Raw genomic sequence first — 16,819 nt, forward strand, 5'->3', positions numbered from 1 at the left:
TCCTGCCAGATGTTTCTTGGGCTTACCCGATTAAATCTTCCCGTCACTTGGTTGAAACTGCCAGACACAAAACTGCCCTTGGCCCTTCCTTTCCTCTGTAAGCTATCCTTTCTATAAACTTCATGGGTAAAACAGAGGGGGTGTCTGAGGCTATAATTCACCCTACAATCAGTTTTCTTTCCAACAGGTAAAATACCTGTTTCAACTTTAAAAATAAATAAATTAAAAAAGAGAATTGCAAATGTATTCCATAAACTATATCAGATTTTTTCAAACTCTTAAAGGATTATCTGGATAAAACTCATCTTTGTCCTGCTTTCAGACACATTACACCTATATAATGCAAATCTTCTTTAGAGAGCCCCATTTAGGAAAGTTCTCAATTCAATAAAAGCCCAATAAAAGCTAAAAACTAAGAGAGGAAAAAATAGATATAGATATAGATTTCTGAACTGATAAACCACATTTAAACCACCTGCCTGATATTGTATAGTACTCCTTAGCTTCATCAACACAGCTCTGACCTGTCTGGGAATGGATACTGGACCAAAAAGGGGCTTCCTGTCATGTCTGGAACTTGTAAAGTTTTCAGTCCATTCTTTGGGCCTTGTGAATCGAAGCGTGGGGCCTCCACGGATCAGTTTTTTTTCCAGCTCCACAGATGCTCAATCAGATTGGGATCTGTGGAGTTTGGGTTCTTTGTCACGTTCCTTGAGCTGCTGCTATTCAGTTTTTGCTGTGTGGCCAGGTGCATTGTCCTGCTGCCGGAGATCTTTGCCGTCAGGGAGTGACGTACATTGCCTTGAAGGGGGGCTCTGCTTGATCTGTAACAATGTTTTGGGGGGGTTGGTAGGTACATGTCAATGTAACACATGAATGTCAGAATCTAAAGTTTTCCAAGAGAACATTGCACTGTAAAACAGTTATTGTCACTCATGTCACCTGCTGCATTTAAGTTGTTCGATGTCTTTAAATCCTGCACACTGCTCTATTTCATGCTTTTTATTGAGCTTTTTCAATGCAAATGTATAGGCTATATTATCATGCATTAATAGCAAGGATTAAACATCAGACAACAGGTGGTTGGATTCCATTTCCCTACTTTTATAATATGGATACTCTGTCACTGTTGTGCACTATTATCCCTTTTGGAGAAGCACAACTGTCACTAATGACATAAACAGCAGCTCTGCTTCATTTTGTTTTATCTTCAAGCCTTCATGCCACCATGTAACAAGAGACACTGACATTGAGTTTGACACTGTGGTTTTTATAGAATATCCTTACTATATAAATATTAAAAAACATATTCATATCTTTATAGAACAGATCAAAATAAATTAAATATATAAAAAGTCAAATATGACTGAAAAAAAGCATCACTGTCTGTAGAAATAAAATATTTTATGTGTATTTTCTTTTAAATACATTAATGTATGAATGGGTTAAATGGGGGGAAAAAACGTCATTCATGTCAGTCGCCGCGTTACTGATCACGTCAGTAATTTTCCTAAAGAAAATGTTGAAATGTTTAGAAATGAGAAATTTTCCTTGGGTGGATAGTTGCAAGGTTGAAGAGCAGCAAGTAAATGAAACTCTGAGAACAACCCTAAGCAACATGAAGACCATTTTAAAAATCATAGCTGCTCTTTAGCCACCTCGTTAATTTTTTAATTTGACTTTATTGATTTGACAGGGATATACACAGCAAGACATTTACCTAAAAAGGAAAAACGTTTGGTGCCAGGCTGCTAAATTGTGAAAGGATTCTAGTTGAGTCATATTTTTAACATAAGCACAGTCATCGGATTTCCTCTGCTGGACTAATGTAACTGCATGCAATTATGGTGATACGGTGCACTCTCAACGTCTGTCATTGCGTCTGGCACGCACAGACTGACGCGGGTGGAAAATGACGTCAGCCGCTCATGTCTGGATAAAAATGGGTCATTATTTATTTTATATTTACTTATTATTATATTTAGTGATAACGCAGTGAACCAAAATGTTACGCTGAAATAATAATAAAAATAATGATAAATAAAAATAATAATAAAAAATAAAAAAGGACAAACCCTGGCAGCCCCACGTGGCAACAAAGTTTGTTGTCATAGCAACCCAAGAAGAAGCGCTCGAGCCTGAAGGTTTGGTTAGCCGTTATGCTAGTTAACGAGTAGTTTAAAAACACTTGATAACGATAAACACAGATAATAGGTACTTACTTTAGGTCGTTACTCGTAATACAATGGACTCAATTTCACTCTCATCTTCTATCGAACTGGTTGCCGGTAGCGGATTCGTTTTAAATGTTGAACAGAGAGCCGCCCTGCAGACTTCTCTGGCAATTCTGAAGAAAAACTACAAGTTCCAACGAATTATGTTTTGGGGAAAAATACTAGGAATAAAACAGGACTACTTTATTGCTCAGGGGAGAGGAGAAGATGAGGTGCAAGATAAGAAGTATCTGTACAGGTAAAACAGCCACTCGTATGATTCCATATTATTTTGACCTGCGATATATTTGTCCTTATACCGATGTCATGTGGTGCATCATCCCCAGCTTCAACTGCATGGACTGGTTCCTGCTCTCTTCTGTCACTGACTCTATGATCGACGAAGTGTCCAAAGCCGAACAAAGTCGCTTCATAGGAGACCCCTCATTTATGTACAAACATAAGATGAGCAGTCAGAGAAAAATGAGTGGGGCAGAAGATGAAGCAGTGGTAAGTGTGATCAATTAATAAAGACTTTTTATTTATTTTTCGTTTTACCGTGTTTGTGGTGCAGTGTCAGAGAAAGCAGGAGGCTTATAAAATATATATGCCCTGCTGCAAGAGTAAATAAAGTCATATCTCAGGCCATCTATCTGCAACCATGTTTTATTTGTTAAGAATTTAAAATAATCCCAGTTAGGTTTTCCATGATCATTTTCTGTCGGAAAAAAGCATTTAACTGTGCAGTCATGAATTCCATCTCATGGATAAATTGTTCTTGCTTACAGTCTAAAGTAAATGAGGAAATGAGGCTGGCCGTGACAATCCACCACATTGAAGAAGATGTGTCTATTGCACCTCGTGGCGCCTACATCAAGAGTCCATTTGGCCTTGTCCAGATAAACCGTAGCTTTGGGGGTAAATTTCTTATAGTGAGGTGCACCTTCCTGTGTCTCATGGTGGAGTGTTGAGATTTGCCTTTGCATGAGGCAAAGGCATTATATGAGCCACCTCTGAGTCAGTTTTATCTTAAGTGGATGAATATGAGGCATGTTTCTAAGCATATTTAATAATCATCCTTGTTTAACATATGCACACATACTTAGTGAAATATACAATTTCAGTTCAGCATTGATTTTATGATCTTTGTTTTAGGTCTCAATGACATGGAAGCAAGGAAACTTGAAAATTTCATGCACTTCAGGAAACCCAAGAATGTAAAGAAATCCATCCAGGAAATGGGCCAATGGAGCCCAGATATTGACTTCCTGGATGTCCTGAGTGATGACATCCCTAAAGGTGAAGCTACAGAGCTAACATCAGCTGTTGTTGCATTGTGTTTACCTAAAACTATCACATTTTATAACATATTCTTCAAGTATTTTACCCTCTGACATCAGTTCATTAAACCAGCTCTAAAAATGTTACTTTTATCAGATAGCACTAACACATTAAGTTCTTTCGATTTAATGCATTATAACTGCCACAATACAGTAAAACAGAAGGATGTTCGGTTTTAGGGCAATTTTGCTGTGGCGATTCAGCTGACTGAATGTCGAAGCATTTAATCCAAATGGAAACAAATTACACATGCTGGCTGAACTAAACCTTCAAAATGCCTGATGTGAATCTTGAATGGGGGATAAGAAAGGTTTTATGGGAAAATGTTGGAAGAATTTCCCTTTGACATATTGGTCTAACAACCAGACAATTTCTGTTGGATTTAGGATATCTGAGCTCTTAGTCCTGAACTCTAGGGGAGTAGGATTTGTGAGCCTAGAGACTTAATTTCTTGAAATGGGTCATTCTCCACTGTGATACAATATTTCCTTAAACAGTTAATATATTAATACAGTTGTATCACTGTATGAAGTTCAAAAGCTGGTGGCAAACTCAGACGCTGACAGCGTTATTTGTAATGGAAAAATCAAACCCAGCAATCAAACATTAAGCCATGAGTACTGTGAAGCCAGCCATGTGAATTTAGTTATGCAGAGTCATGTCTACAAGTCTGTGAGGTTAGTAGCTGGATGTAGTCCAGGCCAGAATGAACAGGCAGTGAGGTCTTGGGCGTAAAAGTATGTGCGTGTTAGAAGTAGAAAAAAAAAAAATGTTTAGCACCCGCATGCAAACATGCAGCAGATGTGTGATTTAGGCTGTGTATAGATGTTGGTGTGTGTTCTTTGAGTTGGTGCAGATGTCAGCAGTGTCGTCACTATGGCAGACAGGACACAGCTGTTCCAGTGCCACACTCACTGTAGCCTTCACTGACGCAAATTGCATGCTCTCCTAGAGAACGATAAAAGTTTAAGATGAGACTCTGGGGACAAGGCAAATGCATCTCCATCAAAACAGGTGTCGTTCCATGAGACCCAAAACTGAGCACCTCCTCGGTTCCATAACCCTGCTGTTTCCAGCTTCTGATTTACATCCGTTTGTCCTCTTGCAACAGACTTTACATCTTACATAACAAATGTCATATGGTAGATTTACTTTTAGTTGCATCATATTCTGAGACAAGACCAAAAACAGTGTTGGAACAGCTGTCTTATCTATTGGAATCGTCTCCCTTTTGTGTAATCAAATGTTTTCATAGTAGTCAATCCAGTTCTTGTTTAATTCCCATGGTCCTGGAGTTTATGGTCACACCCAAACATGTTGAGAAACAAGTTCGATGGTAGACATCAATAGCCCAAATGGGTGATTTATTAGTGTATCCCTTAGCAGTTTCTAGCATGTGAACAGCAACACTTCCAAAGATCATTTCAGCCTCTACTCCAGTACAGAGAACAGGATGTAGCAGCTTCCTGCATTTAACATCAACTGTTTAGAAGTAATCTGTGTTTGTGTTTAGGCTCGTGGAGTCTTCAGTTTGAATCTGCAGGCAAAGTGTGCGTGCTGCGCAGCCTCCTGTGGATGGGACTGACTTTCTATCATGTGCCAATGACTCAGCAACATGGATACGTCTACATCGGTGATGGGATGAAGAATTTAAACTTGGTTTTCATGGTGTGAAAGATATTTACATCCTTGAAGCTGCATATTCCTCAGGATTCTAATTTATTCTTTTTAATCTTGATACTAAAATATTATAGGAAATAGTATGTCTACAAGCCGTTTCTTCCTTTAAGTTCTTTCACAAAGGCTATTCTTACACAGTAAACACATGTTAGGAGGTAGAATAAACAAACATTTTATTTGAACATCTGCGTTGCCTTAAGTTTACACAGCCAACATACCACCTACTTTGAAAACATAACACTCACCCAGTTGTTGCTAACATTAAGTTGTCAGTGTTTTCACTTTAAAGGCCTTTTTAATAACCACAGTCAGAATAGATGGTCCTGGGTGTGGATTCATTAAAAGTCTGCTGCAGCTCAATAAACAAAAGTTAGAATAAATACAGATGGTTTAGGTCTCAAGTCCAAGTAAACTCCAGATACATGGAGCTTTCTACAGCAACCTTGATGCCTGATGGCCCACCTTCTTTGTTCAGCCAATGTTGTGATTTGTCAGGCTTCCTGTCGTTCAGTGTTTCATGTTCAGGGGCTTCATTGTATAACGCACATTGTTCTTAAGTGCTGGGTGGCCAACATCCATTTTCTTCTTACACCACTTCAGTCCTCTTTTATAGATGGGTTTCACAGAGTCAATGGACCAGCGAGTCAGGTACCTGTACAATAAGATGTAAAATAATAAGCAACTTTTAAGTACACTGGACATGGCTGAAGATACTGGTAAGAAATTGGGAAACAGCTGTATGCATCACCTGTTAAGTTTTGGCTTTGGTTTCTTTGGGACATGACCTTCTGGGAGTTTGGGTTTGTGGTCAGGGAGCAGACCTTGAGCACAGAAGATGTAATCAACTTAAAATGTCTATAATAAACAGTCAACAGTAAGCACTAGCAAGGTGTCTATTGTGGTCCTTGTATGCGTTTTCATATATCAGACACTGTGTTTCAATAAAACTACCAGCTCCAAAGAGTAATTCTGAATAATGCAGTTAAGATATGAACATCCCAAGTCTTGCAGTTTTTCAGCGGGACCTGGTCTAATGTGCTCTGCATGTTTAAAAAAATAAAACTACCCCTTATTTGCATTTTCACAAATAGAATAAAATGTTTCACATTTATAAACTGAACTGTGTGTTAATGAATCTTCATGCTCTGTAGAATAATTCAGTTCAGATTTGAACATCCGAAGTAGCAGTTTGTCAGCAGGACCTGGTCTAATCTGGTCTGGGTCCCCAAAAAGCAGTGGATTTGCCCTTTTTGTATGTCACAGATCAGAAGCTAACTTTATCAACATCAGGCTGCATCTCTGAACATTTTTTCCATCCACGCTCATAGACAGAGTTGAAAAACTAAACAGCCTGATGTTGATGGCATGTCATTTCAGACTGTACATGGTCGCATGCTCATATTGTGGGATTGTGCACACTTCCACCACACAGACAGAAAGCATGTGTCCGAAAATATGTGGCATAGGTAATAACCAGTCTTCATCCTCCATCCCAGCAACAAAACTAAGGTACTGACGTTTACAGCTACAGCATTCACCAACGTCTGTGCTCTAATGTTCCTAAGGGGCCGATAGCGTAGATCAAAACTGCAGCTGGATGTAAACTACACCTAAGGACCTGCTCAAATTCTGACTGGTTAGTAATGTATTTAAGAGCGAAGCAGTGTTCCTCTCATACCATTGGTAATGAACTCAACGTCACAAAAGTCCACATTAGTGCACACATCAAGGTATTGTCTTTTTTTCACGCCACAAAAACACTGAATGCTGAAGATCCGGCACAGTGCCAGAATACTTTAAGCCCTGTAGATACAAGGTAATAAGGACTTGCCACCACAGTAATGGCAGCACTGCAAGATGGCGCAACATACAAAACGGCCACCAGATTATTCTATACAAAACATTCATAGATGGAGGTGGCATTTATAGGCTAATTAAAAACCTTTGCTATTTTTAGCTACAACATCTGTGAACTCTTTGCATCAACCAATGTTTTAAATCAACACTAACCTGCTCTGTGAGCCATCTGCACACAGATGGCAATTTTGCGATGCTCTTCTGAACAAAGACCAGTGACTCTCCTAGGCATCATCCCTCCATCCGATCTGATGAACTGACTGAGCAACAAGACATCCTGGATGGGGAAAAACATAAAAGAAGAATCAAACACTTTAGATAGCAGACACAAAAAATATATTTGATAATCTGGACAATATAGGGCTGTGACACAAATTAACCCTGCAATTGTATTAATGTTACAGGGTCAAAGGGGTGAGTTGCATTTACCGTGTAGTTGTATTTGTGTTGAAGATTCCATCTGTAGATAGGACACTTGGCTGAGGGATTTGGAGGCTGCGGTCCAGCAGGAACTTCTAGGATTTGCCCTTCAATCTACCCGAGGGTACATGTTAGTACATTTAGTATTAAGGGTGTCTCAATTACAGATTTTCTTTGTACAATTATTGTCAAAGAAACAATCACAATTTTACAATTATCAGTTATTAGACATTAATTTTCCCGACACTATGAATGTGTAATATCACATGAAAACTTGGGCTGTCAGAATTAACATGTCAATGCAAAGAGATAAATATGTGGAATAAACACAAACACTTTTAATGCATTAACAACAAGCTATTACTAATGCCATTTTCAAAATCCAATTTAGCATTATCTATGCGAGAAGCTAACTTTGGGCATGTAGGTGCCTTGTCATAGCTGTGAACAGAATCCATAAAAACAAAAAATAAAAATAAAAAACACTGTAAACTCCTTATGCATGACGTTTCTCACAGTTTTTCCCATGACATTATGGTTTAGGCACAATCTTTTTTGGAAAGTGGGGATATTGTGGAATCGTTATGATTAATTGTGGTGTTTAATACCACAAAAAAAATAGGTTATGTGCTTGTAAGAACAAATATGGATTATAATCCACACAACAACATCTGTTTTAATAAAATAGAGATTTCTTACTTTCTTTCTTTCTTCAAAACAAATCAACTGCAGATGAATGGCAAAGAAGCCATACATCTGCTTACTAAACAACCAAGACAAAAACGAATGAAAACATAATCAGAAGTTTTTTAGGTCCTGTTTTACTTACAGTTGTTGTCTTGCCATCTTGCTTCTCCACCACTGTGAATCAGATATCGAACAGGCTTTTAATTAGAGGAAACAAACAAATAACAGAATGGGATAAGCTTGTCTAGCGATCCACACATATAATATACCACTAATGTAAGTTTTAGTTCGCCGTCCTTTCATATTATGATTATGATTTTCTGTAGAAACGTCTCTTATTTTGACGTTTCATTTCATCATCGGCAGGATGATGGATCATTCATCCATCTCCTATACCGCTTATCCAAATGAGGGTCGCTGAGAACCTAGAGCCTAGACCTAGCAATTTGCACGCAAGAGACAGCAGATATGAAGCGAAAACATGACAAACGTGACAAGCCCTTATTTCATTTTGTGCTAAAATGTTAGCTTCACGCTAACAGGGTTGTCTGGCTAAAATCAAAACGTCTATGGGGAAGTCTCACCTTGACGAAGCCCTCGGCTTTGGACAATTAAAGCAGACAGCTGGGGAACATTTTGCCTTCGAAGTGGGCTCACGCTTAAGTCTGTGGGACCTAGTCTTAAACCTGCAAATGAGGTCCACAAGGACCTCATTACACTGCGCGCTGCCATGTTTAATTCTCGACCTTCCCCTCTGTCACTTCCTACTTTGTAATCTCGCGAGAGTACACGGTGTGCGATACACACTGTTGCAGCTACGGCCATACGTAAATGATAACGTAAGGCTGTGGTTGCTGAACAGTACTTTTCCTTTCAACATGGTGCCATTAATGTGTCATTATTCAGCACTTAAATGACGTTTTTAAATTCAGTCAACACCCAGACAGAAACTTGAAAACTTGGTAAAGTGAACAGTTTTGATTACATTTAATGTCTGTAATGAATTTTCCCCTTAAACTGGCTCTTTGGTTTCCTTAACCAAGATATTGATGATGACAATGAGTTGCCTGCAATAAATCTTATGGAAACTTAAGGAAATTGTTTTGTGGCCAAGAGAGAGTCATCTTGAAGTCCAATTAAATTAATTCACAGATTTATGAGCCTTATGAGCCAAAAATCTGCCCTCATAATAAAATATGAGCTAAGATCTAAATCCAGTGAATACAATAGGGCAATAAAGTACAAACTCACATCATGAGTAACAGTAACATTCATCACACATTCAGAGATATATTTCTATAACTCCAAGGGAAAATCAGGATTGGACAGAATGTATTTGTCTGCCAGGAAGTTTTACATGTAACATACTGCAAGGGAAAATACATCCTGCAGCCTGCACAATAACCTGCATCATGCATCTTTGTATCTTTGGATGCCTTCATCCTTATGTTGCTTTTCTTTGATGCTCAGAGATAGGCAATGTTTTGTGTGCTTCTCTTCATAATGCTCTGCAGATGAAAGGATGAGAGGCACCTACAGGACCATTATTGGAACATGCCAATCCAGCATAGAGTTCAAGATACAGGTAGACTCTTCATGCACAGATAAAGAAGGAGATGAAGTGTCTGATGTTTGATAGCGTTATCATGAGAACACTATGCCGTTGTCCAGTTGTAATGTTTTGTTTGCCGTACTTTAGCACTTATCTCACACCTTTATCTACAGTATGTGCATACAAGAAGGCTTTTAGGAATTCTAAGGTGGCCTGCAACAGCAGATCCACTTGCAGAAGTCCTTCCTTATAGAAAATCTAAGCTGCATGTTAAATTGGAGTGCATGAATCTTTACTACACGAATAGGACGAAAACAGAGTTCTGTTATTATTTTTGTTAAAATGGATCTTTAGAGTCATTCTTAGTTTCTCCAAGCAAAAAAATAATAGTTTTAATGTGAAACAACAAGATGTGCTTGAGCCTCAATGTGTTAGCATCACCTTCTCTTTGCTCATGATTTTAGAGCATTGACTGAGTAATGATGTCATTTTGATAACAAGTAGTGATGTGGAGCAACATTTTGCATTAATTTGTGTATTTGTGCCATTCCAGACACTTGCAAAATGTTTTCTTAATTTGAACCAAATCTATAACAATACGTAGGCTTCATGAAGTTACTGCATAATTTGTAAAACAGGGGCTTAGTCACTGAAAGTGCAAAGAAATGTGCCTGAATCTCCATGACATTTTAAAATGATCCTCAACTATTAATGCCAAAACATTAATGGCTGAGGACCAGACTCTAACTTAGGTCCTTAATTTGCCATTCATGGGTGTAGCTCCACCCCCAACCCCTCCAACCTCCAAATACAATGTGGCCTCCTGAATATGATGCAACAGTTGTTTAGTGACTATTTCACAAAATGCAACAACAATGTGTTTCTCTATGTGTTTTGTAAATGTGTTTCTCTTAATTTTACTAAACAGTGAAAATTGCATCTGTGGACACATATCAGTGGATTAAGTTTTCATGACTATTCCACGTTCTGCTGTGACACCGGATTGGAAGGGAGTAAAGCTGGATTTATTCTCGTGCAGTGTCTGCGTAAGGTTGGTACTGTATCACCGCTGTATTCTCAGCGTAGGTGAAGATTTAAATCCAGCTTTAAGCTTAAAGGCCCTCTTCTTCAAAGGCATCAACATACATCTTGGTTTATTTACAAATAAATAGCTCTGTATACAGCTGTGAATACACACCCAGGGCACATTGAGGGTGCTTTGAGATCAGATCGCTGCTAAAAGAATGTGTCTGCATATGGCTAGATTATTTGAGCAGAGTAAATGCAAATGTGTCCTGCACCACAGTAACTGATCACCAGCTCAACTGGCTCAACTGAGCCATTAATTGCAAGCAAACCAGAGAAACAGAATGTCCCTTCTAATTGTATGTAGAGTGGAGATGTTAAATCTAACCACAAGTGATCACCCGGGAGATGCATTCTTTTGCCAGGTGTAAAATGAAGCACTTAAAATTGTCCACTTGTTATGTGATCACACATGATCCATAATGCCAGTTGTAAATAAGACCTTGATGAGAACGTAACTGTACTTTATATGTTTTGGACCTATGGATAATCATAATGACTAAGTCACAATTAAAACTCTTTTTACTAGCAGAAGCAGGTTTTATTCAAATTTGCCACATGTTGTCCAGAACTGAATGGATTAGAATAAAATAGAAAATAGAAATACTTTATTAATCCCTTTGGAGAGTCCTCAGGGAATTTTAGGAGCAAAACAAGTTTAATAAATAAATGGTATGCTGCAAACAACATAAAATACATCATGTTCTTAAAGACTGACAGAAAGCATTTGCACTGCTTTTTTATTGATGACCCATCCCTAATTAGAATGGTTAAACTCAAAATTGGTGGGCCTCAGGTTTCTTGTTAGCACCAGGGTTTCAGAAATCTTGACTGGGACAGGGTCAATAACAAGAGCTACAGATGCAAAAGGCAAAATTTCATTTGCCTAAAAAGTTGTTATATGTATTTCAAAGAAGAAGAGGACTTCAGAAAATGTACAGACTTGTGGTGTTTACCATTTTTGAGGTTTCTTTAATATTTTTGTGGAATTTTTAAAAATGACTTGATGACTGGAGAGCGGAGCTTTAATTAGACTACATTTCAGAAATACTGTGTGGTAATATTTAACTAACTTGAATCCAGCAGTTTCTCTAGCATCTAGATAACTAATCGTGCAGTATGTATCAAGTAAATGCTTCTTCCAGGAACAAAACAGCTAGGGCTCTTCATTTATATTTCTGAGGAATGTGAAGAACTGAACTGATGAGCCAAACCAAAGATGTTAAAGTGCTACTAAGGTACTAATTTTGGAGCTACTAAAGCAACAGGGAGATTGATTTTGTGTTAACAGCTATTGATGGTGAGCCAAGGTTCATAACTAAGACAAAAATACTGAAATCATTACTGACTTGGCATGACTTCAACAGCCCTCAATCTCCCAAAACTCTCTCAAGGCAAAAAATAAAACAGTCATGTAATTTGGGGGTTAAATTGAGCCTCACCTTGGCTCATACCTGGCACCAAGTCTTTGTTATCACAGGACATTTAACTTCCTCACAACAATATGCTGGGCTAAACACTTTTCCAAAAATAATGGCACACTTTTTATCTCCCTTAGTCTCACAGCTTTGTTTTCTACAATCATGGTGCAAATAGCCTCCTCCTGTTCAGGTTTGAAAAGGGGCCCTCTGCCACCTCTGTTAAGTTGTCTTTCAGTCTGATGTAAAAAAAAAATAGTAATGCAAACTATACTTACTTTATATTGTAAAATGTAAGCAGAATAATGTGATATTGCTTGAAGCATTACAGAAAGTATCAAGTCTTTCAGTACAGTGCCTGTTGTTAGATTACATACCTGTTCTGTTGACGAAAAGTCTGAATGATTGAGGAGTTGTTCTCCTAACATTTAGCTTCACTCTTCAACCATCCTTGGCCATTGTAAGCCCATGATTGAGAATGTGGTCTACAAGTCTGGTTCTTTTCTCATCATGTCTCCTCAGCCTCTTCTGCCTCTTCGTCTATTTTGCCTCTTAACTCCTCTCTCACGCAGGCTCACTCCTCTTCCTCTTCTTTTCTCTGGCTGTTGACCCCATCCAATTCCTTGTCCTTCCATTGTCAGACAATTGTAGTATTGTGTTGTGCTGCGGCTATGGATATACTAGCCAAGCGATGGTTCATGAGGTGCACCTTTGAGCTATTTCAGAAACCTGATCTTTCACTGGAGAAAGTCAAGATTCATCAGGTTCATCTGGAGAGATTTAGAAAGAAAGACTAATGGAAATGTATAGAAATATGCTTGACATATTATGACAACTTGTATGTAATGACTTATCCAACGAACTAATGCTTAAATGTTGTAAGGGGTTGAAACAGAAACCCATTATAATACATTTTGATCAACATGACATAAGCAAATAATGCCAGAAACAGCAGATATTTGTACAAAATCATTTGTCTGGATACCAAAGATTTTGCAATTATTCAAAGCAATGAGAAACTGATTTTTTGATGTGCACAAGTGACGCAATGATGTGAAGATTGAACAAGAATTTCACTTCAGATCTTAGAATTGTACCAAATAAAATGAGAAAAACTATAAGATGGCAGAGAACTCCTGCCTTAACTGTAATTTTGTGGGATCTTGGGAAGTCATAGAAAGGTATGGAAATTGATACAAAATATGGCCTGCATTAAAAATGGCCCTGTAATAATGTCTTGAAAATATCCTTTTCCAAACACAAAAAAATGTGCTTTTAATGTGAGCATATGTGACACAAAACAAGTCAAGCTGTTCTCTTAGCCAGTTAAAAATGATGCTCCTTCTTACTAAAAAGACTAAAAGCTTGAGGGTATTTTTTTTTATTGTACTGTTAAGACCATTTTAATTCAGGATAAACAAACACACAAATATCTGGGTTTTGATTTCAGCAGGGGGAAAGGAAACAATTGGAATTTATTTCCATAAGGCTTCTATTGTTAGACCTTGTAAATGATTTCCAGTGAAATACTTCTGGCTGTTCATCAGCTCCAGCTTTGATTGGCAGTGATGGGAACAAGACATCTGGCTCTACATTCAGATTTTTGCATCTTTTCAGGGAGAGAGCTATAAGTCAATGAAGGCTCATTACTATCAAATTTTTCCTTGGGTCTCAAAGCTGTTTTCTAACTCTGAGCATTACAAATCAGTAAGCAAACCAGAAAGTCAATCTATTCTGTTGGAAGCAGGATCAGTCACATGTTTTGAAAGACTGCACATACTCACTAATATTAATGTCAAACAATTCAGAGGGAGAGGATCGGTATGTGCTTCTATATGACAGAAATATAAGAAACAGCAATGGTTCTCATCATGAATTGTAAGCCTTTAACTGGGCTCAGTGCCATTCAAAATACAGAGGCAACGTTTTCACTTGGCCTATATTTTAGGGAATGATATTTGGGCCAGTAAATGTTCAGAGGTTAGCTTTTAAATGGTTTCCTTTTCCTTTAATACATTGTCAGCAGGTGCAGTTGTCTAAGGTTGTGGCAAATAACACAGAAGAGCACTAACAAAACATAAAAAAGAAATCAATCTTTCAAATGTTTTGTGAGAGAACAAATCCATTCAGGGTGTTTTATTTTTACTGTAAGACTTCAAGGAGAGACTTAGTGATTTTGTCATCTGTTATTTTACCGGCTTTCTAGTGTTTCCTGAAAAGAAGAGGTAAGTTTGAAGACAAGTAGTCAGAAGCATGTTCACCATCACAGCTCCTTGGTTACACAGGCAAAAATGTGAGCAATTTTTCAAGTGGTATTTAAGTTGTGAAGCTCAAAATTTCCAATCCTTGAATGCAAATGGACATCTGTGTTCATTTCTTCTATTAAGCAGAGAGTAGGTAAATAGAGATTATGGTCACCCCGCCACCACAAAGGGTGCTTTGTAGCAGTGACCAGATCCCTCCTTCTTAGACACTTGAGCAGTCACATTCCTTGAGAGAAGCCCAAAAAATGTCATTTAAAGTGTCTGGCCACCTCCTCACAGGCTTTGATATTCAAATGAAACATGGCCTTGTACAAACAGGCGCCTCTGCTGAGGAAGAGGGGGTAGAGTAAATCAGATAGGATTTCCCTCAGATGAAAAGAGCATGTCTGACATTTTCACAGCGAGCACTGAGGGACCCTGAAGCAATGTTGGTTCGATGTCATGGTGGGAAGTTATTGCTGTGTGGAAAAGGTTAGCGTCTTCACCCCTACTTTCCTGGATAAACTGCTACAACCCAGCATGGAACGAGCAGATGAGATGAGAGTAGAGTAAAGATGAGTGGGCATGGTCACATCACACAAAAACATATCCAAACCACCCCGCGGCATTCCCCTTTTATTGTCACACTGGTCCGTTTGTTTTGCTTTTAATGTTTTGGTGAGTGCGGGAGGGCCCCTGGCGATAGCTTCTGCTAAAGAGTTTAAACAAAGGAGGACCAGAAAGAGGGTTAGAATAGCAATACCGTGGGATCTGAACAGTAGCAGCTCTTTTAATCAAAATCCTTGAATTACTAAATATGACTCTTTGTTGAATGGCTTTCTAATGTTTCAAACAGCTCTCTGTATCCCCAGGTTTCTGTCAGTGAGAACCAAAAACCAGGAATACTTTATTCCCATGCAGATGGAATCTGTGGATTTGCTGCATTCAAATTGATGGGCACAGTCTGGTATGCAATTAAGGCATAGCTGTCACTAAGAGGCTTTCCTGGGTGATTAACTTGTAAGGCCTGTTGCATTCAAGGAAGTCAACTGAACACAATTAGCCTATTTCGAGGGAATGAATGTAGTTAAAGGCCCCAGTTGCTGTAAAATGAGATGAGAATAATGAAAGCTGTCAAAGCAGACAAGTGGAAACAGAAATCCAGGGACCGAGAAGTGGGGATCAAGGTCCGGATGGACACTCCTCTCTAATGTTGGGCAAAGCTTTCGTGCAAGTGACATGAATCTTTATCCATCTAAGTGTCAACAAGCCCTCCCTACTTCTTCTGTTTCTCAGCCCTCTCACACTCTACCTTCCCCTTCTTATTTGGGTGTACATGCTAAAGAGCGCCAGCCTTTTTAACAAATTCACTGCTCTTTGAAGAGGCTCTTATCCCTGGTTTTCCTCCTCCTGGCACGTTGAGTCTGCTGGCTTCTATCCCGTCTCTCACACACATATTCTGCCTGGCTCAAAGTGCACACAGTTATACACACACACCTGCACATGATGTCTTACATCAGTCTTTCTTATACGCAGGCAGTCTTGTCATGCAGTCTTTTCAGTGGTCATGCAGGTTGCACTGTCTATCTTACAACAGCTCTTTGGCTCTTGAGTGATACTCTTGACTTATTTGCACATTTTCCACTCTCCCTTTGCATTTTTGGTTTAGTTTGGAACTGGTGCTGCCTCCACTGGGGGAGTTGTATTTGTTCGACCTTTTGATAGGGTCACCCTCAATGGCCAGTGACATGAAGGTCAGTAAAAGCGGGCGGGGAAAAAGGAGACTGATGAGACAGCCAACTGGTTTTTCGTGAATATCAGTACCTTAGAAAGTAAAAAAAAGGAAAGAAAAGAAGCAAGAATGATGTTATACCAAGAATCATGTAGGAACAAGAAAGCACACACACACACACAGCGTAAACTGGTGATTCACACCAGCTCTGAAGGATGTTTTAATGGAATACAGGGCTATTTCATGCTGTGTCGATTTGTGCAACAGAGCACAGATCAGTTTCCCACCATGCCTTTAAACTTCCTCCTTGTACATGTTTCCATGACACCTGTGATGGCATTCTCACAGAGACCAAATGGTTTCCAGTCAACTGCTGTTTGTTAACAAGACGGCTGAAGCTGCCAAATGACCTAGAGGGTAACTGGTAACCACCGTTATTAGAGCGTCACTTATTTGTTTATATTTTTCTTTCTTTTCTGGAATTGCTAACTTTCTGTCCTGTTGCATATTTTTCTGACAATATACATGAATGTATTTTTAACAATTTAGTGTCAGCTTGCTCTGAATAATTTCTGGTTGTAAATAGTACC

At 38.7% G+C, this 16,819-nt stretch overlaps 2 protein-coding genes across 2 annotated transcripts; one reads left to right on the forward strand and one right to left on the reverse strand.

Moving 5' to 3' along the window:
* Positions 1-2,104: 2,104 nt before the first annotated feature.
* rsph9 (radial spoke head component 9) lies at positions 2,105-6,110 on the forward strand. The gene is made up of 5 exons (XM_041976427.1): positions 2,105-2,472; positions 2,561-2,723; positions 3,002-3,131; positions 3,369-3,512; positions 5,068-6,110. Exons 1-5 carry the CDS (start codon positions 2,246-2,248, stop codon positions 5,226-5,228), a joined length of 825 nt encoding a protein of 274 aa, XP_041832361.1. The 5' UTR covers positions 2,105-2,245; the 3' UTR covers positions 5,229-6,110.
* On the reverse strand, positions 5,287-8,956 carry mrps18a (mitochondrial ribosomal protein S18A). The gene is made up of 6 exons (XM_041976428.1): positions 8,783-8,956; positions 8,341-8,372; positions 7,521-7,625; positions 7,245-7,368; positions 5,983-6,055; positions 5,287-5,886 (listed from the first exon to the last, which is right to left on the reverse strand). The coding sequence occupies exons 1-6, from the start codon at positions 8,928-8,930 to the stop codon at positions 5,742-5,744; spliced, it is 627 nt and encodes a 208-aa protein (XP_041832362.1). The 5' UTR covers positions 8,931-8,956; the 3' UTR covers positions 5,287-5,741.
* Between the last annotated feature and the right edge of the window lie 7,863 nt (positions 8,957-16,819).

Source organism: Melanotaenia boesemani, chromosome 22 (assembly GCF_017639745.1).
Source record: "Melanotaenia boesemani isolate fMelBoe1 chromosome 22, fMelBoe1.pri, whole genome shotgun sequence".
Classification (NCBI taxonomy): Eukaryota; Metazoa; Chordata; class Actinopteri; order Atheriniformes; family Melanotaeniidae; genus Melanotaenia; species Melanotaenia boesemani.

Excerpts from the sequence above, each read along its gene's own strand:
- rsph9 (XM_041976427.1), top strand. The coding sequence starts at position 2,246 with ATGGACTCAATTTCACTCTCATCTTCTATCGAACTGGTTGCCGGTAGC. Across the intron at positions 2,724-3,001 it reads GGGCAGAAGATGAAGCAGTG|TCTAAAGTAAATGAGGAAAT; the intron begins GTAAGTGTGATC and ends TCTTGCTTACAG. Across the intron at positions 3,513-5,067 it reads GAGTGATGACATCCCTAAAG|GCTCGTGGAGTCTTCAGTTT; the intron begins GTGAAGCTACAG and ends GTTTGTGTTTAG.
- mrps18a (XM_041976428.1), bottom strand. The coding sequence starts at position 8,930 with ATGGCAGCGCGCAGTGTAATGAGGTCCTTGTGGACCTCATTTGCAGGT. Across the intron at positions 7,626-8,340 it reads AAGATGGCAAGACAACAACT|ATTGAAGGGCAAATCCTAGA; the intron begins GTAAGTAAAACA and ends ACCCTCGGGTAG. Across the intron at positions 7,369-7,520 it reads AACACAAATACAACTACACG|GATGTCTTGTTGCTCAGTCA; the intron begins GTAAATGCAACT and ends TTCCCCATCCAG.